The 21834-nt window shown below is 30.6% G+C and overlaps 1 protein-coding gene and 1 long non-coding RNA gene across 6 annotated transcripts in view; both read right to left on the bottom strand.

The window, feature by feature from the left end:
• Positions 1–247: 247 nt before the first annotated feature.
• Positions 248–21834, bottom strand: part of LOC123265030 — a 52575-nt gene continuing 30988 nt past the window's right edge. The window contains exons 1-4 of one of the 5 annotated variants that reach the window (XR_006509481.1): positions 20010–20244; positions 19707–19862; positions 740–1302; positions 248–661 (exon numbers count right to left, since the gene is read on the bottom strand). Coding sequence is in view for 1 of the 5 variants with exons in the window: in XM_044728611.1 (XP_044584546.1) it covers positions 748–1302 (555 nt within the window). In the remaining 4 variants the exon portion in view is untranslated. Of the gene's footprint in view, positions 1303–16178; positions 16273–16296; positions 16383–19706; positions 19863–20009; positions 20245–21834 lie in introns of those variants that run through there. The other 4 variants (XR_006509483.1, XR_006509484.1, XR_006509482.1 and 1 more) reach the window with 4 other exon arrangements.
• Positions 1745–10511, bottom strand: LOC123265032. Its single transcript, XR_006509486.1, has 3 exons — positions 10285–10511; positions 6531–6535; positions 1745–1758 (listed from the first exon to the last, which is right to left on the bottom strand). It is a non-coding gene; the product is annotated as an uncharacterized LOC123265032 (long non-coding RNA).

Genomic DNA, 21834 nt, shown 5'->3' with positions numbered 1-21834 from the left:
TCACCGCGCTAAATTTTTGAGTAACTTTACCAAAATTTGTAGAATTGAAGTAAAGAAAGTGTTCTTAACAGATAAATAGTAATAATAAAAGTTTAATAATTTGTGATAATCAGTTATTCAAATTAAGTTTACTTTTAAGATAAATATTAAATTATAAAATTTTAACAAAAATATTTTTTTATAACTAGAAACTTTTAGAACACAGTAAGTATATTCAATATCATAATTTTATTATTATTTTGTGGTTTAATTATAGTAACAATTTTATAATATAAAAGTCATTATAGTTTATGCTATGAACGCAAAATTAAGTCATTATTTGACAAAGTTTTATTCTCTAATTCTCTTTGATGTAATATAAGCATATCATTTTGCGAAAAGTACTCTAAATCCTACTTATTATATGATGAACTTAAAAAAATTCACTTACAAAACTATAAAAAACACATACAAATAATGGAATTTTTTAAAACTATACTATTCCATCGAGTTAATAATTAAATAAGTAAATCTAAGATTGTTCAAACCAAGTTTTTCTTTACTACACACGTGCAATTAAATTTTTTCGCACTCTATTTTGTTTCCAAAATCCAATTTTGTTTGATGGACAAGGCGATTTTACAGTAGATCTGATTGTTGGTGTGTCTGTAAGAGATGGAATCTGAAAATAATACAATTCATTTAAGTATTGCCCATTACATATAAATAAAGATGGAATTGATAAATAAACAATAATAACAATTGTTATTATTTTGAACAATATTTGCATATTGTTCTGTTCACTGCTGATAAATTTTGGTACAAACGTCCATCACTCATATTACAGATATAATTCTTTTCTGAATTATTCTCGACATCATTTGCAAAACGTTGTAATAAAAATTTTCGCACATCTGCATGTTCTAATATATTTTTTAGTTGTGAAGAAACATCGAAAGTCAGAAAATATGAAATTTCTGGAGGATTGTTGTTGTCTTTGCATACATCACATACTTTATTTTTTTTGTCTAATTTATTCTGAGCACCAAAATAATTTGAGCATCCTTCACAGAACAAATGATAAGTTACAATATTTTCATTCAAATTTAATAATTTAAATAATTTAATCTTTGAAGCTGGCACTACTTCGTCTCCAAACAAAGTATTAATCATTGATAAAATTGCCCTAGTCGCCTTCCATGTGAGGGAACGTTCTGCTCCTAACAAAAGCGTCATTAATAAAGCTTCTCCACGTATTATAGTTGTACAACTGCACAGTGGCGTGCAATAATCATGACCGTAAGTAGTTTCTTCCTGTTGATCCTGTAAAATGTTGATCAGATCAGAAATAAATTTTAATGAATTTTACACGTTTGAATGAACTGTCACATAGAATAGAAAATTGATTTGAACAAAAAATTTTTCAAGCCAGTTCTAACTTATTTGAAAGTAAAACATAAATTTTCTTCTCCCAAGAATATTTCTCTCCAAGAATTAAGATAAAGATTCGACTGAGTAATCAATAAAATAATGCTATAGAAAGCATACATTTCTTAATTTTTGTTTAGAGTAGTTTTATTTTCATATGTTAATAATTTCCAAGGTTCTCATTTATGTTGGTAAAAATTAGGCAATTTGAAAATTAAAATAAGTGATTACTATCTGTTAGTAACAAGTAAAATATCATTGATGCATTTAATCTACATATATCGAGAAAAATTAAACTTTGTATATTTAGCATAAAAAAAAATATCAATATACTTTTATCAACTATAACTGCTTGTATTTATACAGAATGAATCAACGAAATATAAAGAAACTTCTTAGAAATATATGCAAATATAAATTGTATTATGGTATTAAGAAATATCTCAGTCGATTAAAAAAATAGAAGTGTGTATGTCAGCTCCGATGCACGACTGGAGTTTACTCCTTATGAACGCGATTATAAAATAAATGTTTCATTTCGCGGTCAAAAATGTTTACAGACCGAAAATCTGGAATTGAAATTTCCAATATAGGCCTAGTGATTTTTGGTATTATTATTCACATTTTACGTGTAAAAACAAATAATTGAAAAAAATCCCAAAATGATCAATTTTATGATTTATCAATCATTTATCAATCATTTGTGCAAACATTTTTTTTTAAATTGGAAAATTAACATTTAAAAATTTTTTTATTTCTTCGAAATTATTGTGTTTTTAATGAAATTTAAAATACTGTAAAATTTCAGAAAAACGTTAATTGATATAGTTATGTTGGCGCTATACTTTACATATACTGCTATACACGTGTATAGTCTGAATACACACGAGACTGATCTGAACACAACGTAATCCCGGGAAAAAATGATCAGATATGAACAGGCATGAGTCTTTAGGTCTGATCAGATATGAAAAATGACCGGGTCTGATCAGGCCTGGCCAGGCATGTTCATGTCTGATCAGACCTGTTCATGTCTGACTCGATCAGGTCCATAAAAGAAAAAAAAGGCCATTCGGCAGCCGAAATGGAAGTAGATTTCACATAAAGTAAATTTTCATTATAAATATTAATAATAATTTATTTATTTATTAATTATATAATGTGATTCAAAAATGTGGCAAAATGTTCAAATGATTGAAATAAGAGTAAATTCGAATGTTATTCATTCAATTACTAATAATTCTCAAAAAGAGAGCAACTATACTAATTTTCAGAGAAACACTACAATTATCACTGAAACGTTATCAAAGAAAGCAGAAGTAATTTTAAATCAAATTTATGGCAGCAAATCAAGTATCGAAATTAATGATATCGTGCGGAACTATCAAAAACAATTTTAGAAATCAATAATAATTTTAAAAATATTTATGAATCAGATAATAAAAATTTCATAATACAAAATTATCCTCAAAAAAAGAAAGTAAATTTTACAAGATTTCCAGAAATGATCTTAGATAATTTTTTTATTGATAACGTTGAACCTGACGGAAATTGTTTCTTTCGAACAATTGCTGAACTGATTTTTAACGATGAAGAAAGGTTTTATGAAATCAAAATTTTCGTTATCAGTCACATTATAATGAACTCTAATTTTTACCAAGTATTATGCACAACAAAAGTGATTGAAGTTAGAAAAGGTAATGATGATGACGATATAATAGATGACCCACACATAGATGATTATCTGAGGATGATTGCTGGTGATGGAATTTGGAGTAACGAGGGATCAATTATTCCTTTTTGTGAAGCCTTAGAGACTAAACTGTGTATATTCATTGTCTCTGGCATCGCAGGAATACTGCAAGTACTTATGAAAGTGGAGCCTACAATTACAAAATCATCAAAAATAATGACAATAATCAACATGGATAATGTTCACTTCTATGTAAGTCGAATCAAAGACCATACTATGAGCGTGAATCAATTTTTAGAAGACAGTCAAGACTTTAATAATATAACGACTTTAGAATATAATATCAAACAAACATTCGAAGAATCTTTAGTTCAATTTAATCAAATACAGGAGGAAGAAATGAAATTTCAATAATAATAAATATTAACATTATGTATTAAGCTTTTGATGTATAAAACCGATAATTTTGATAAATAAAATATATAATAAACTAAAAATTGACTAATAAATTTTTGAAAAAATTTAAATGCTAACTAAAACGATAAATACAGTGAAAATTATGTACATAGAAAAATTTTTGAATAAACTATAGAAAATTTATGAAATTGAAAAAATTCAAAAATGAGATGATAAAAAAATAAAAGTAACCAAAATAAATAAGATAGAAAAAGAAATTAGATAAAAAACACCAGACAAATAAGATTTTATTCGCAAAAATGACAAATACAAATTCAGGAATGGTCACGTTTTTAATACACATAAATTTTATGTTCTTATATATAGTATATTACGACCTAAGGCCAGAAAGTCGGTTTACTCCAGGAAGAGCGTACTTTCGGCTAAGAGAGCAAGAAAAATGAATTCTATTCTATATTGTTGAAAATAAAAAAAAAAAATCAAATTTAACCTTAATGAAATGAAATTTAATAATAAACCAAATTACTAATAAACACGACAATAAAAACTCTTGGATTGTATTAATCATTTTGCCATGGTATAGGCCTACTGGGGACCCGCCATGTAAAAGAAAGGGAACGCGTCGTTTTACACAGTACCTCAAGGGTGATGCGGAAATCTGTGTCAAGACAGATTGACCGACACACGAATATGATAAAGGTTACTTATAAGTACAATACAAATTGTAAAAAAATTGTTCAAAAGTTGCGTCATGAGGACAAATGCAATAGTTAGATTTCTATGAAATCTACTGAAAAACGACTGCAAAAGTAAAATTCCATTAAAAACCTACAGACGAATAGGTTATTTTCAGTTTAGGTAAATAAAATTACATAAAAATTGAAGCTTGTTTAATGGACTTTAAAATGATATTTACAAAAATTCGAGAGGTTATTTCATTCAAAAGTTATGCGCGAAAGAATCAGCCAAAAAGTAAATTTTTAGGATTTTGAAAATTTTGAAACCATATAATTTCTGAACTACTTGACCGATTAAGCTAATCTTTGAACTTGGCCTTGGTATTTGTCTAAAAATGAAGTATGTTGAGTTTGAAAAGGATCCATTAACAACTATAGACGCTATCATCCGGATAAGCCGCGTTATATCGTATATATATATATATATATATATATATATATATATATATATATATATATATATATATATATATATATATATATATATATATATATATATATATATATATATATATATATAAATACATACATATATAAACTTTTGAACTAATGGCATTTTCTGAACCAGCTTGACGAACTAAGTCAGAAAATACCAAAATTTTTCAAAAGTTGCGTCATGAGGACAAATGCAATAGTTAGATTTCTATGAAATCTACTAAAAATTCCATTAAAAACCTACAGACGAATAGGTTATTTTCAGTTTAGGTAAATAAAATTACATGAAAATTGAAGCTTGTTTAATGGACTTTGAAATGATATTTACAAAAATTCGAGAGGTTATTTCATACAAAAGTTATGCGCGAAAGAATAAGCCAAAAAGTAAATTTTTAGGATTTTGAAAATTTTGAAACCATATAATTTCTGAACTACTTGACCGATTAAGCTCATCTTTGAACTTGGCCTTGGTATTTGTCTAAAAATGAAGTATGTTGAGTTTGAAAAGGATCCATTTACAACTATAGACGCTATCGTCCGGATAAGCCGCGTTATATCGTATATATATATATATATATATATATATATATATATAAATACATACATATATGAACTTTTGAACTAATGGCATTTTCTGAACCAGCTTGACGAACTAAGTCAGAAAATACCAAAATTTTTCAAAAGTTGCGTCATGAGGACAAATGCAATAGTTAGATTTCTATGAAATCTACTAAAAATTCCATTAAAAACCTACAGACGAATAGGTTATTTTCAGTTTAGGTAAATAAAATTACATAAAAATTGAAGCTTGTTTAATGGACTTTAAAATGATATTTACAAAAATTCGATAGGTTATTTCATTCAAAAGTTATGCGCGAAAGAATCAGCCAAAAAGTAAATTTTTAGGATTTTGAAAATTTTGAAACCATATAATTTCTGAACTACTTGACCGATTAAGCTCATCTTTAAACTTGACCTTGGTATTTGTCTAAAAATGAAGTATGTTGAATTTGAAAAGGATCCATTAACAACTATAGACGCTATCGTCCGGATAAGCCGCGTTATATCGTATATATATATATATATATATATAAAAATATACATATATATATATATATATAGATATATATATATATAAATACATACATATATAAACTTTTGAACTAATGGCATTTTCTGAACCAGCTTGACGAACTAAGTCAGAAAATACCAAAATTTTTCAAAAGTTGCGTCATGAGGACAAATGCAATAGTTAGATTTCTATGAAATCTACTAAAAATTCCATTAAAAACCTACAGACGAATAAGTTATTTTCAGTTTAGGTAAATAAAATTACATGAAAATTGAAGCTTGTTTAATGGACTTTAAAATGATATTTACAAAAATTCGAGAGGTTATTTCATACAAAAGTTATGCGCGAAAGAATCAGCCAAAAAGTAAATTTTTAGGATTTTGAAAATTTTGAAACCATATAATTTCTGAACTACTTGACCGATTAAGCTCATCTTTGAACTTGGCCTTGGTATTTGTCTAAAAATGAAGTATGTTGAGTTTGAAAAGGATCCATTAACAACTATAGACGCTATCGTCCGGATAAGCCGCGTTATATCGTATATATATATATATATATATATATATATATAAATACATACATATATAAACTTTTGAACTAATGGCATTTTCTGAACCAGCTTGACGAACTAAGTCAGAAAATACCAAAATTTTTCAAAAGTTGCGTCATGAGGACAAATGCAATAGTTAGATTTCTATGAAATCTACTAAAAAAAGATTAGTGCCGACGGGGATTCGAACCATGCACGTAGCGCTCTTCAGACTGATACTTTACCTGTTGACCCAATGACTTATCTTAACTCTACTGTACCTTTCAAACTACTTTAAGTAATTTAAATTTTATACATGATTTATCCTTATAGTTAACGGAGTTCTATGCTTAATTTATTAATTATTAATAATTAATTATACACAGTAAAAAATTTCGCGTCATTGCGTCAAAAAATTTTGTGTTAAAAATTTTTATGTTAAATATTTAACACTTTTTTGTGTTGATTTAACAAAATAAATGTTAAATTTACTCATAAAAGTGTTAAATGTTTAACACAAAAATTTTTAACACTAAGATTTTTGACGCAATGACGCAAAATTTTTGAATGTATATATTAGAGTGATTTATTTGGGACGGCTATGTATTTTCTTCGTTCCATGAACATATGGTTCTATGTAAAGCAAAAAAAAAATTTCTTCAAGGTTTATTCCGTAATTATAATTTTATTGTTTTCTTTTAAAATTGAAGTTTTTTTTAATTAAAACGTATAGGAAATGAAGAATTATTTGTGTGTTCTACAATTTAGCAGCCTTTGACACTACTGCAATGGACCAAGGCTCAGCTTAAGATAATAACAGACACCTTGAAAGGACTTATCGCCTATCGATATCAACTGATATATTTTGGTATTTTCACGCTATCAAACTCAAACTTTTAGTAAATAATCTTATTTTTCGCGTATTCAATGGAACACAGTAAAAAAATTTTATGTCATTGCGTCAAAATTCATCGTTAAAAATCATCGTTTTGGCATGGAAAATTAAAAAGTTCATGCTTATATAAGCCGAAATTTTTGATGAAAGTTGTACATTTAAAATTTATAAGGGGATAGAAACTGATACGTCATACGGAACAAATTAATTTTAAAAATAGAACTGCAGTCTATAGTTCGATAAAATTTTTCTTCTAGACTTAAAATATCATTTAAGAGGGCAAATCATGCATGAACAGTTCTTGTCAGCTGATATACGGAGTTTTAATCCTTATTTATTTTAGGCTAGATCAGACATGGACAGGTCTGATCAGGTCTGAGCGTATTTAACGCTTCAGACATGAACAGGCATGGACAGGTCTGATCAGGTCTGAGCATATTTAATGCTTCAGACATGAACAGACTTGATCAGATCTGATCAGGTCTAAGCGTATTTAATGCTTCAGACATGAACAGACATGAGCAGGCATGAACAGGCTTGATCAGGTCTGATCAGGTCTGAGCGTATTGAACACTTCAGACATGAACAGGCATGGATAGGTCTGATCAGGTCTGATCAGGTCTGAGCGTATTTAACATAATACATAATCTTATAATATATATATAGATTATATATGAATCATATATAATTGTATATAATTTTTTTTATCTCAGAGTCTGCTACTCCAATGATTAATAATCTATTAATCTATAGTATTTTTTGTGGATGAAATAATAGGAACTGTATTAATTAAGTTAACTTATAAAAATTGATTATGTATACGATTTGCATTACTTGTAGTTATTTCAAACTTTGCTCTGCAAGTAAGACTCGTAGGTAAACAGGTAGCATGTCAGTCTTTCAAGCGTCAGGTCCCCGGTTCGATCTCCGCGCACGCCGAATTTTTTTTTTATTTTTATAGAAATAATTATATATAATTCTATATAATTATATCTATTTCAATATAATTATATAGGGCCATTTTTTATATATAATTATATATAATCTTTTTTACCCGGGATTCCATTCAATTCTACTGATTATAAATCATTCAACAAAAATGATCGAACAACAATTTCATTTTTTCGTTGTTGCATGTAGTTTTGGAAAAAAAATACAAAAAAAAAATTCAATGTTTCTTTTAATTTTTGATCTGACTTTATTGAAAAATAATAATCAAATCTTTTCGATGATTGTTATTTTTAATTTTTGTTTTTATTTTTTTTTCTCGGATTTTGAAGTTTTCTAAATCTGCTGAAAAATTTTTAGAGTGCTATAACGAAAATCAAACATTTCAAAAATAATTTTTTTTTTCATTTCTAAAAAAAAAATAGTAAGAAAAAAAATGCCACTCTGAAAATTTCAGGAAATTCGCAGAAAATGCTGAAATATTTTATAAAAAAAAAATCGAAAATGAAAATGGCATTTATCCCGAAATTTTCGTTTTTTTCCGAAAATTTCAAAAAAAAACGTTGAATATGGATCCAAATTATTACACTGGCACACAAACAAAAAAAATTGTCTGTACACCGGGCGCCACCTATCTGCGGGCATGTTTTTCGACCCGCTGAATACGAATTTCAAGTTAGTTTAGGCCGTCCAGCCTTCAATTTCGAGTAAATTGCAAAAAAAACCCCAAAAAATAGCGAAAATTCGTTTTGGCAAAAAAAAAAATTTTAAGATCTAAGGCAAGCATAATTTTCATGTATTTTGGTCTGTTTAATACTAATTTCGATCGTACTTTAATCATAAATCGTTTTAAATCTAAAAAAATTGTAAAAAATCATCAAAATTTGCAAAAATCGAAGAAAATTGGGATTATCTTGTTATAAAAAATTTTGTGGACCCGGATTGTCGAAGATTTTCATACAATTTAATCTGCTTGATTTGATTCTGCAATAAATTTGGCTCATAATTCCCTCAAACATTCATAAAATTGCAAAAAATCGATAAAATAGCAGAAAATTGCTGCTGAAAAAATGGAAAAAAATCTTTTAGACACAATTAAATAAATTTCTTGTATTTTTTATTAACAAAATACAAGATTAAAATCTGAAAATGCAAAAAAATTGTAAAATCTATGAAAATGACGCATAAACAGAATTAGAAGAATGATTTTCCCAACTTTTAAACTGTTTTCCGGTGGTATCGAACTCTTTTATTTTCCAATGATCTAGGGAGTGGATTTCTCTTTCGTTTGTTATTTTCTTTTGATATATCTCTTTTGAGTGTCCAGCAATAGCCTACCATTATGTTGATATTCCAATTTTCTTGATACCTAGTCTCCATTTCACTTATGTCTTGATGAAAACGTTCTCCCTGTTCTTCACTGTACTCCCCAAGATTCTCAGGAAAGTGGTCAATGTGAGAATCTAGGAAGTGTAATTTTAGATTCATTAAGCATCCTACATTTTTGTAATTTGTCACTAATTCTTCGACTATTGTCCTGTAATTTTCACTTTTATTATTTCCTATAAAGTTATGACACACATTCTTGAAACTTACCCAAGCTGCTCTCTCCGTATTATTCATTATACCTATAAAATTAGCATCCTGAAATAGAGTTCTAATTTAGGGTCCATTAAAAATTCCCTTATTTAATTCGGCATCACTTATCGCCGGAAACTTTTCTCTCAAGTACTGAAAACAATCACCATCTTTGTCCAGAGCTTTGACATATTGTTTTATAAGACCTAGTCGATATTACATCGACCACAAACAAAGTGTGGGACCCAGGCTGAATCCAAATTTGTAATTTGAATGCAAAAGCATTCTTCATAATTTCGTTTTAATCTATCTGAAAACGTTCTGTGGTTTTTTACCGGCTCAAACTCCCCAAAAACGTAATAAAATAGATTAGGACTCTTATTGCATAGATGGGAATTGCTTCTTGTAATAGTATACTCTCCAGTAGCCAAGTTTCCCACTACTGAAGAGCTGCAGTCGCTGGATGACGACGCCTGCGGGCCTGCTTTCTCACCCTGACCAGACGCCGATACTGGGTTTCCGAATCCCTGCATCGTAAAGTACTCATCACTTGTACTTGCCATAACGGCACACACGCCGTTAACCCAGGGACTCTGCCAGATGGTTCTGTTGCCCACCGTCACCCCGAGGAGGTGCCCTGGTTGCAAGTACAAGCGATCATGCAATGAAATGAAGTCTGCACATCCAAGAAGTTAAAATCCCAACACGATGGCAAATTTTTACTAAATAAAGGAAAAGGTGGAAGAAGAGATATCCACGTCGTATATCATTTGAGAATGAAAGAGTACAATACCCTCTAAAAACCGTTTAAAATCCAATTTGTGTACATTCTTGGATCTAAATCTTGTATTTTAGAAATAAAAAATACAAGAAATTTATTTAATTGTGTTTAAACGATTTTTTCCCATTTTTTCAGCAGCAATTTTCTGCTATTTTATCGGTTTTTTGCAGTTTTATGAATGATTGAGGGGACTATGAGCCAAATTTATTGCAGAATCAGATCAAGCAGATTAAATTAAATAAAAATCTTCGTCAATCCAGGTCCACAAAATTTTTTGTACCAAGATAATCCCAATTTTTCACGATTTTTGCAATTTTTAAGGATATTTTACAATTTTTTTAGAATTAAAAAAGTTTATGATTAAAGTACGATCGAAATTAGTATTTAACAGATCAAAATACATGAAAATTATGCTTTCCTTAGATCTCAAAATTTTTTTTCTGGCCAAAACATCGAATTTTTGCTATTTTTAGGGGTTTTTTGCAATTTACACGAAATTGAAGGCTGGACGGCCTAAACTGACTTGAAATTCGTATTTAGCGGGTCGAAAAACATGTCCGTAGATAGGTGGCACCCGGTGTACAGACAATTTTTTTTTGTGTGCCGGTGTTATTTTTATTTTTTTTTCTAAAAAGTACATTTAAAAACAAAAATTTTCAAAAAAAAAAACATCCCAATGAGTTAATTTTAAAAAAAGTTATGGTTATTTAACAAAAAAAAATCGTGTATGTCAGCTCCGACGCACGACTGGAGTTTACTCCTTACGAACGATTATATCGAATATATAGATTAGTAAATAATGGTAAATGGAATTAACTATTATAGTACTCGAAGCATACATGATACATTTATTTTCATTAATTATGCAATTAATTCGTCAAAATAGCTAACTTTATTAACTTGTCAATATTTTCAAATCGCAAATTAATATCGATAGATATAAATAACAAAATTATGTGTAAACTCTAATAAACTCCAAAAATTTTTTTAAAGAACAATTTTTCTTTTAAAAATCATTATTTGTATCAAAGATTGAAATTTCATAAAAAAATTTTCAATCATCTTATGAACAGCGCATTTGTGTATAGCAATTTTTTAAACAATAAAATATAAAAATTTACAAAAATTATTTCCGTGCAGCTTCTGACAACATAAAAACGGATCATTAATAATATTTTGGAAAAATTAATTTTTTTGATGATTAATTTAAGTTTTTAATTTTGCAATAACGAAAATTATTAAAAAAAAATTGAAAAATAGAAATTTTTTAATTTTTCGAACATGGATCTATTCTGAAGCCTTTCAAGAATTGCTCCAAGAGAGGAAAAAATCTCAAATAGTTATAGTTTAACAATTATCACACTTGCAATGTACATATTCAAGCCGAAAAAAAATTATTAATTAACAATTGCATAACTAATTGAAAAATTGTGATAAAACTTTTTTCAGGCGGATTATTGTTCATTTATCTATCCAGTAAGCCCCTGATTTATTTTATTTCTTAAATTTTATATTTAATATGTTAAACTAATTTTTATTAATCAAGTGTTCAAAGTAGGCATGACTTACGCAAGCTAGAGCACCCATTTTCGGCCGTATTTTCATCCCTCTGGGAAAATTATTAATGTTGGTCCTACAGTTCCGGGAGTCCAGACTTTTTTCTAGGAAATTTCCTCCTTTTTTTTTAATTTTTTTAAAAATTTTTAAAATCTTTATTAGTTTTTAAGATATTTGTAAAAAAATAAATCCCCTTTTTCAGTTAATTCTTAATAACCTTTGAAATTATTTGTCAATTAACAAATGCGTTTTTAAGCAATAAAAAATTTTTTTTAAGAAACTGTTTTTTTTTTAAATCATAATTAACAACAAAGATTATATGATCAAAAAAAAATTTTGAATTATCTCATAAATAACACATTTGTTTATAAAATTTTCTTAAACAATAGGAGGTAAAAATTATTAAAAATCATTTTAAGTAGCTTCTGATCATAAGAAAATGGATAAATAATAATATTATATAAAAAAAATTTTTTTTCAATGTTTAATAAAGCTTTATAATTTTTCACCTTAGTAAATTGTTAATAAAAAAACGAAAATTAACAATTTTTTAATTTTTCCAACGGGAATCTATTCTAAGACCTTTGAAAAATAGCTCCACGAACGGAAAAAAATTTTCATATTAATAGTTTAACAATTATCGCACTTGCAATATTAATGTTCGTGTTACAAAAAATTGTTAATTAATTAATGAAGAACTTATTGAAAAATCGCGATAAAAATTTTTTGACCGCGGATTATTATTCATTGATCTGTCCTGTAGGCACCTGAATTTTTTCAATTTTTAATTTTTATATTTAATAAGTTTAAATAATATTTATTCATTAAAGGTCCGAAGGTGGCGTGGCTTGCGCAAACCGAAGTATCCGTTTTCGGGTGTACTTTCAACCCTCTGGGAAAATTATAAATATTAGTCCTACAATTCTAAGAGTCAAAATTCTTTTTAGGAAATTTCCTCCTCTTTTTGAATCTTTTTTTAAATTTGAAAAGTATTTATTAGTTTTTGAGATATTTGCAAAAAACTAAACCCCCTTTTTTTTTAGTTAATTGTTAATAACTTCTACAATTTTTGCAAGCGGAACATCATTTCTTTCGAAAATCATCTAGATGCCATCCTGAATCGAATTACAACTCAATCATAATTTTCGGAGACTGCTGAAAAAAGTTGACCAAAAAGGCACTTGTTGACCAGACTATAAGCTATCACGCAGTATACTGTGTATGCTGGCTACACACAAGTATATATATACACACACACACACACACACACACACACACACACACACACACAAGCAGCGCCAAATCTATTCTTAGATACCTACGATTCGTGCCTCAAAGAAGGGATTTTTCCTAGAAGATGGAAACAGCAAAGACTTGTACTTCTCCCTAAAGGGAAGAAGCCACCGGACGAGCCATCATCCTACCGACCACTCTGCATGCTGGATACAGCGGGTAAGATATTAGAGCGTATAATGCACCAACGAATAGAAGCAGTCGTCGATCCACTCCTAGCAGAATGCCAGTATGGTTTCCGGAAAGGATGATCAACGCTGGATGCGATCAACCTGGTGGTCGATACAGCTAAGGAGGCAATCGCTGGAAAGAGATGGGAACATGGCAGAAAGAAGTATTGTTTGGTGGCTGCCTTGGACATCAAAAATGCCTTCAATTCCGCTAACTGGGACTGCATCATGCGAGCTCTCGAAGATAAAGAAGTGCCAGGATACCTGCGCAGAATGGTAGCAAACTACTTTACAGACAGAGTCTTCAAATATGACACTAAAAACGGTCCAAGGGAGTACGAAATAACCGGAGGAGTGCCACAGGGCTCGGTTTTGGGTCCTTTGCTGTGGAACATCATGTATGATGGTCTCCTGAGAGTTGCATTACCATCAGAGGTGAAACTTGTTGCATATGCCGATGATGTAGCGGTAGTGATTGTCGCGAAACACTTGGAAGAGATCAATCTGGCTTTCGATATCATATTTAGCCGGATTAATCTATGGATGGAGATGATGAAGTTGGAGTTAGCCAAGCACAAAACTGAAGCTGTGCTCATCACCAGCAGAAAGATCGTAGAAAACATCAAGCTGAATGTCGGCGAGCAGGAGATCGCATTGCAACCATTTATCCGATATCTGGGGGTGACGCTGCATGCCCGACTGAACTTTAAACAACAGGTCGTACACGTAAGTGCTAAAGCATCAGCGGTGGTAACTAGCCTATCAAGACTGATGCCGAATGTTGGAGGCCCGAAGCAGAGCAGGAGACTATTGCTATCATCAGTAGTCACATCAGTGCTCACATATGGAATATCCGTTTGGGCAGACGCGCTGGAGACCCAAGAATCATGGAGGAAAGCCGGACCGGTCTACCGATTAAGTGCACTGAGAGTTGCAAGCGCCTTCCGCATAATATCCGGGAGGCAGTGTGCGTCATTTCTGGAACTCTGCCTCTTAGAGTCCTAGCTGAGGAAAGACGGAACCTATACCACCGAAAGAGATCATCTACACTGAGCGCTGAAGAACTGAGAACTGAAGAGCGACAACATAGTATAGCAAGATGGCAACAACTATGGGATGCTGCGGAGAAGGGAAGATGGACTCATCGACTTATACCAAGGATTGACGTTTGGCTTAACCGGAATCACGGCGAGGCCAACTACTATCTGACCCAGATGTTGTCAGGACACGGCTGTTTCCGGGAGTACCTTTATCGCTTTAAGCACGATAATTCCCCAGAGTGTCCGTCTTGCCCAAGAGTTGCTGAAAATGCGGAGTACGTTTTCTTTGAGTGCCCTCGTTTTAACCTACAGCGTGATGAGTTAGAGAAGATCCTGAACAAGAAAATCACACCAGAGTCAATAGTAGAAGAAATGCTGTCATCCGAAGCTGCCTGGAACGCCACAAGCACGTTTACCACCGAAGTGATTACAGAGCTGCGTTCCATTGAAAGAAAAAGGGCAAATGACAGAAACTAGAAGGAAGGAAAAATAACACCTTAACCACCAGAAGGAATAGCAGTAGCTAGATCCTCCCCTCACGAAGTAATGTCTGACGGCGGTTTCCATGAGGGATTAGAGGAAAGAAGAAAAGGGGTTTAGGGTTTAGTGGGTAGGGGCGTTAGCGTCGAGTTTTAGTATGACGCTGCGTCGAGTCGCCACATATCCAGGCCGAACAGCTATGCCTGGAATCCGTAAAAAGGATTCTCCCCCCTAAGATAAAAAAAAAAAAAAAAAAAAAATACACACACACACACACACATACAACTGAAAAGTGAAAGGTGCGCGAGAAATGATTCGCACCAAAAACGTTACTATCCCATTTGATGAGTAGGTTTTACTCTCCATATTTTTCTCATACCGGGCGCCTTGTATGAAAATCGATTCTTAAGGAGTAAACTCCAAAAAAAAACATATTTTTCTTTAAATAACTCGTAACTTTTTTTTGGTTAGGTAAGAAAATTTGAAAACTATTTTCAACAGGGTAGAGAAAGATACAAAAATTTCAGAAAAATCATCAACATATAAATTTAGCTTATGAGAATGATGAGATGAAAACCAACTTATCGGTCGTATACGGTGTAGGGGTTAGTTATCGGTCTGGCAAGCGCGCGGCTCGGGTTCGAATCTAGGTTAGAACGGATTTTTACGTTATTTCTATAATTAGCGAAAGTTAGGTTTAAATTAAGAGTCACACGGTCTGAATTTGCGATAGCTCTACAATATAAATACAATAAAGATATGACATTGGCAAAATCCTTTTTTTATCATTTTTTATCAAATGGCATGCGCCGGTCATAGCATGCCGCTAGCAGCAGCCATTTTTTCTGAATCCATTCCCCTTTCCTTTTTTTCCCCTTGCCTACATCATATTAACCAATAAGGATCTTTTTTACGGTAGAAATGTAGGCTCAGTAGGCTCAATTTATGATTCTAAAACGGTAATTTCAGCCTAACTTTGGTAAAAGCGGACAAAAATATCACTTGTAGACTGAAATTACGGTTCTGACATACGCGTCATCATAGTTGAAAAAATCGAAAACCATGATTTCAGCCTATAAATCCTCGAGTAGGTTGTGGAGGCTCAAAATATGTTTTTAATTTTGACTCTGGAATCACCGTACGTACTGTTTTTCTTGTCGTCAGTGGATGAACCGACCAATTTCGGAGGATCCACCGTGGAAACACTATAAAACCACGGTGGTAGAATAGAACAAATACACTGTGGAAACACGATGCAACTCACCGTGGTTACTCAGTTTTCCACCGTGGTTTCACTGCAGTACCTTTGGTGGAACAACGGTGATTTGAAACCGCGAGGTTTCTATAGACCTAAAATGAAAATAGATTAAGTTAAATCTGATGTAAAAAATTATTATGATCTCTTTCTTTAACTTTTAATTTATAAGTTAATTTTAAGACAAGATATTATTAACAAATAATTATAATATTAAAATGTCCACAATAAAACAATAAAATCATGTAAGTTGCCATACGGCCTGTGTCTTGACTCACGAACGAATCAACCGATTTTGATCGGGCTGGTGGCGATCGACGTGTTTTTTAAATGTTAAGAGCTGATCAGTTTTTGGAATCGATCGGTAGAGCCGTTTAAAAGTTATTTAAAAAAAACATTTTAAAAAAATTTTGCTCCTTAAGAATCGATTTTCATATAAGGCGCCCGGTATGAGAAAAATATGGAGAGTAAAACCTACTTATCGAATGAGATAGTAAAGTTTTCGAAAATTATAATTGAGGTGTCATTCGATTCGAAATGGGATCTCAATGATTTTTGAAAAAAATGAAGTTCCACTTGCAAAAATTGCAAAGGTTATTAAGAATGTTAATTCTTATCAGTTATGATAAAAAGGGGGTTTAGTTTTTTACAAATATCTTAAAAACTAATAAGGATTTTAAAAATTCAAAAAGAGGAGAAAATTTCTCAGAAAAAAGTCTGGACTCCCGGAACTGTAGGACCAATATTAACCCTTCGTTGATCGCGCTTGTTTTTAGTTTCTCGCTCGCACTATAGCGAGTTTCTATAGGTTGAGTAGTTGTTAGGCGGCGATTCGCTCATAGCGCGACCAACGAAGGGTTAATAATTTTTCCAGAGGGATGAAAATACGGCCGAAAATGGGTGCTCTGGCTTGCGTAAGCCATGTCTACTTTGAACACTTGATTGATAAAAATTATTTTAGCATATTAAATATAAAATTTAAGAAATGAAAAAAATCAGGGGCTTACTGGATAGATAAATGAACAACAATAAACGAATAATCCGCCTGAAAAAATTTCTATCACAATTTTTCAATTAGTTATGCAATTGTTAATTAATAATTTTTTTTCTGCTTGAGCATGTACATTGCAAGTGTGATAATTGTTAAACTATAACTATTTGAGATTTTTTTCCTCTCTTGAAGAAATTCTTGGAAGGCTTCAGAATAGATCCCCGTTTGAAAAATTAAAAAATTTTTATTTTTCAATTTTTTATTAATAATTTTCGTTGCTGCAAATTTAAAAACTTAAATTAATCATCAAAAAAATCTATTTTTCCAAAATATTATTAATGATCCGTTTTTATGTTGTCAGAAGCTGCACGGAAATAACTTTTTTAAATTTTTACCTTTTATTGTTTAAAAAATTGTTATAAACAAATGCGTTGTTCATAAGATAATTGAAAATTTTTTTATGAAATTTCAATCTCTGATACGAATCATGATTTTTAAAAGAAAAATTGTTCCTTAAACAATTTTTTGGAGTTTATTGGAGTTTATACATAATTTTTTTATTTATATCTATCGATATTAATTTGCGATTTAAAAATATTAACAAGTTAATAGAGTTAGCTACTTTGACGAATTAGTCGCATAATTAATGAAAATTAATGTATCATGTATGCTTCGAATAATATAATAGTTAATTCCATTTACCATCATTTACTAATCTAAATATTTTATATAATCGTTCGTAAGTAGTAAACTCCAGTCGTGCGTCGGAGCTGACACACACTATTTTTTTTGTAGTTTTTTTGAGATTTTCCAAAATCTACCGGTTTGAATCGGTCCAAAGTGTATTCAATTAAATCTAAGTTTGGTCAAGCCCTTTCGAATAGCACCATCCGCGAAGAAATCGGTCAAGCCGTTCAAAAGTTATAAGAGGGTGACATACATACATACATACATACATACAAAATAAACCTACATTTAAACATACCTACATTTAAAATTTTGTATACACACACACACACACACACACACACACACCAATAATTTCTCGATTTTTCGAAAATCATTGATTTTCTTAGTGAGAAGTTGTAACGGGGTGGTTAGCCCTGTCCAATTGGTCACCCCTTTCCTCTTTGAAAAGGGCGCCACTGGCATTTTATACTCGGTGTCCCAGAAACCGGGGAGCATGAGAAGGAAAGATCGGGTCGTGAGAAGTTGAGAAAGGCTGAAAAATTAATACTGAGAAACAATTATTAACAATTTAATTATTTATTCAATGTAAACAATTTTATTTTAACAAAATTCCTTAATAATATTACCCTTAGAATTAACCTATCAATTACTTAATTGTGAGGACCTCTCACCTACGCAGGCACTTGCCAAAACTTACAACTAAATATCCTTAAATTCTTTCAACTATAGATCATTACGCATCTATCTTCTTAATTTCTTAACTCCACATAGACCATTACGCATCTATCCTTAATTTCCTAATTCAATCATAGACCGTTACGCATCTATCCTTAATTTCCTAATTCAATCATAGACCATTACGCATCTAGATTCCTAATTTCTAAATTTAATCATAGACCATTACGCATCTAGATTCTTAATTCCTTAACCCTCGTCCAACTGACGGAATAACAAACAACATATTTTACCCAATAAAACTTCTCAATATTTCGTTTTTTCCAAAATTCCAAAATTACGACTAACAATTTCTTAACACAAAATTCTGACCTTCGATTTTAATTCATTAAATTCATTAATATATCTTCTTAACTAAATTCATTTCCAACTCACTAAATTTTCTACTAAAGTTATCAATCAATTTATTCTAATGAATCCACTGATTTATTTCATTTCTTGATCTCCGCTAAATAATCTTTAACAAAGCTCACTACATAATTTTCTTAACAAGTTCGGTAATCAATTTTCTAAATTCACTAAATTTCTCAATAAATACCTTCGCTAAATTAACTAAATTAATTAAATTTAGCCCACCGGCCTAAATCTAATTTAACACAATTTCTTAAATTCAACTCTGAAATTCTAAAACGTCTCAACAAAATTACCACCGTGGAGCATTATAGAATGACCTTCACTAACTTAATTTTAATTCTTAATTCTCCTTAAATAAATTCTAGGCGCTATTTCTTAATTAATTTCTGTCTCGAAAATTCTTAACTAAAATTAATTTATCATAGCCAACAGGCCTATAATAAATTACTAATAATTTCTTCACCAATAAATTAACAATTTATCTATTAAATATAAAAGTCTAGCGACAAAACTAACTACTTGACCTTGGCGATAGAAACTAAGGTACGAATTTGCTAATACCAAGATGACCGCTCAAAAAATCAAATTTAATTATTTTGGCCTCTTAATTAGATTATTAATTAATTTGGCCTAAAATAACTTAGAATACCTGACAACTGAAACCGGTACTCCAGCGATGAAATCTTTTCCCAGTAGAAAGAAAATGACGGAATCGGCTCCACTGTGCCTACTGACTTCCAAGGCTCCAGAAACTCGTATCTCCAAATTACACCCAGCTCCCAATCTTATCCTCGATCAATTTATCCTAGAAATTCCAGTAAATAAATATTTCGAATAAGACGAAGATCGTCAGCCAAATGGCCTAACGACAAGTAATTTTTAACAAAATACCAGACAATAAAAATTAATCGCTTCGTTTCATTCGTGAAGCCTTAAGAAATCAACTACTTACTTGTCTTAGAAAATTATCCCACGCTGGAACACAGTTACTTAACGTACTCGCAAAAATTTGCCGGAAGAAAGAGCCTTGACACAACACCCGGCGTTTTTATAACCTCTTCTCGTGCTCTCCAACTTTCCTATCTTCGCTCCCGCGCTTCATTTTCCGGGGACTGTAGTGGGGACTTTCGATTAGCACGCCCGGTGACAAGTCGAAACTACTTGTCAAAAATCGAAAGGTAAGGGAAAGTCCTGACCTACCGTGCGTTAATTAAGTGGTCGATAATGACCCCGGGAAGTTCAATTTTCCCTGTTACAAAGTTAAAAATTTGCTGAAAGTTTGGGCCCTTAATATTAATATTAAGTCCTCGACTCATACGTGTAGAGATCTGATGAGAACTCGATTTTCGAAAAACAGGGTAAAACTAATAACTTCCCAATTAATGAAAATTTTTAATTTTCTTAGAGGGAAGTTAAAAATTTATTTTCTTCATAATAAAAATTGTAACCTTTTCGGAGCAAAAATCTTGCTCTTTTAATTTTATCAAAAATTCAATTGAGTGGGACAAAAAAACGATTAGCTGGATCAAATTGAAACTTTGCAGGATTTTTGTGGGTATGTTGAACTGTAAAAGTTACACTAAACATTGGTCGTTTCCGCGATATTTTTGATAAGGCGCTTGATTTTCCAAAAAAATACGAAAAGCCCTTTTTTGGTTGCTTTTTCAAATTCATGTTATGATTGAAAAAAAATTTTTTTTTTTTAAATCAATAGCCAATTCTTGTAAAGAATTTATTCAAGTTTTCGAAACCATCCTTGAATTTTCCGTGCAATCATTGGTTGCTGAGATATTGATAATCAAAGACAAAATGATCTTTTTCCATTTAAACACCGATATCTCAGTGACAAATGCTCGTATCGAGATCTTAAAAAAACAAATTAAAACTGAGTATAAATAATTTATCCGGTCCATATAGAGATTGAGTCAAAAAAATTTTTTCCAAGTGCATAGATTAAAAAAAAACCAAAAAAATTTCGAAAATTTATTTTTCAGTGGTTTTCTAAAGATAACTCGAAAAAAAATTCCAAAAAAAAACTCCGATCCAAAAACTAGATACTTAGATTTACAATTTGATTTTTTTTATTTACTGTACGACCATTTTTCTAAAATTTACAGCCTGTTGAAAATCCCCCAAAAATTTAGATTTTATCTTGCTCCCTTAATTTTTGTAAGAAGTGTACTTATTATTATATTTTCTATTGAGATAAAAAAATGTTATTTGTTACTTAAGTATTTATAATTAATCTACACATTAATTACAGTCATCGTCATTGATTTGCAACGGCTGGCAATGATTCGAGTAAATTAAAAAATTCTCAATATGGACAAATGGACATCTGAAAATTTCAATAAAAAATATCTTTGGAAAATAAAAAAAATAAATGAAACTATGAAGAAAATTCACATAAAATAAATAACTGTGAGCTCAGACAAACATAATTATAGAAATTTATCAAAAAAAAAAAAAGTACTATATATAGAGGTAATGAAAGATAAAAATTTTTTTTATGGTAAATCACCAAAGAAATAAATTGAGTATTCAAAAATTTACAAATAAAATATTTCAAATAAATTTGATGTTTCAATTAAAAGATAATCAATCGAATAATTAGTCTCCTGATAATTACAGTCTTCAAAATAAACAAAATCAAATAACTATAGATAACTGTTAGGGTGTTTAAAAAAAAAAAGAAATTTTTTTATTTTTTAATGTTGTTGAAAAGTTGAAAGTACATGTAAAAACAAAAATTTTGACGCCTATCAGGGCCCTTAATA

The sequence above is a fragment of the Cotesia glomerata genome, linkage group LG5, assembly GCF_020080835.1.
Source record: "Cotesia glomerata isolate CgM1 linkage group LG5, MPM_Cglom_v2.3, whole genome shotgun sequence".
NCBI classification, from domain to species: Eukaryota; Metazoa; Arthropoda; class Insecta; order Hymenoptera; family Braconidae; genus Cotesia; species Cotesia glomerata.
The sequence above is the reverse complement of the archived record's forward strand: the minus strand, read 5'-3'. Positions and strand labels throughout refer to the sequence as shown.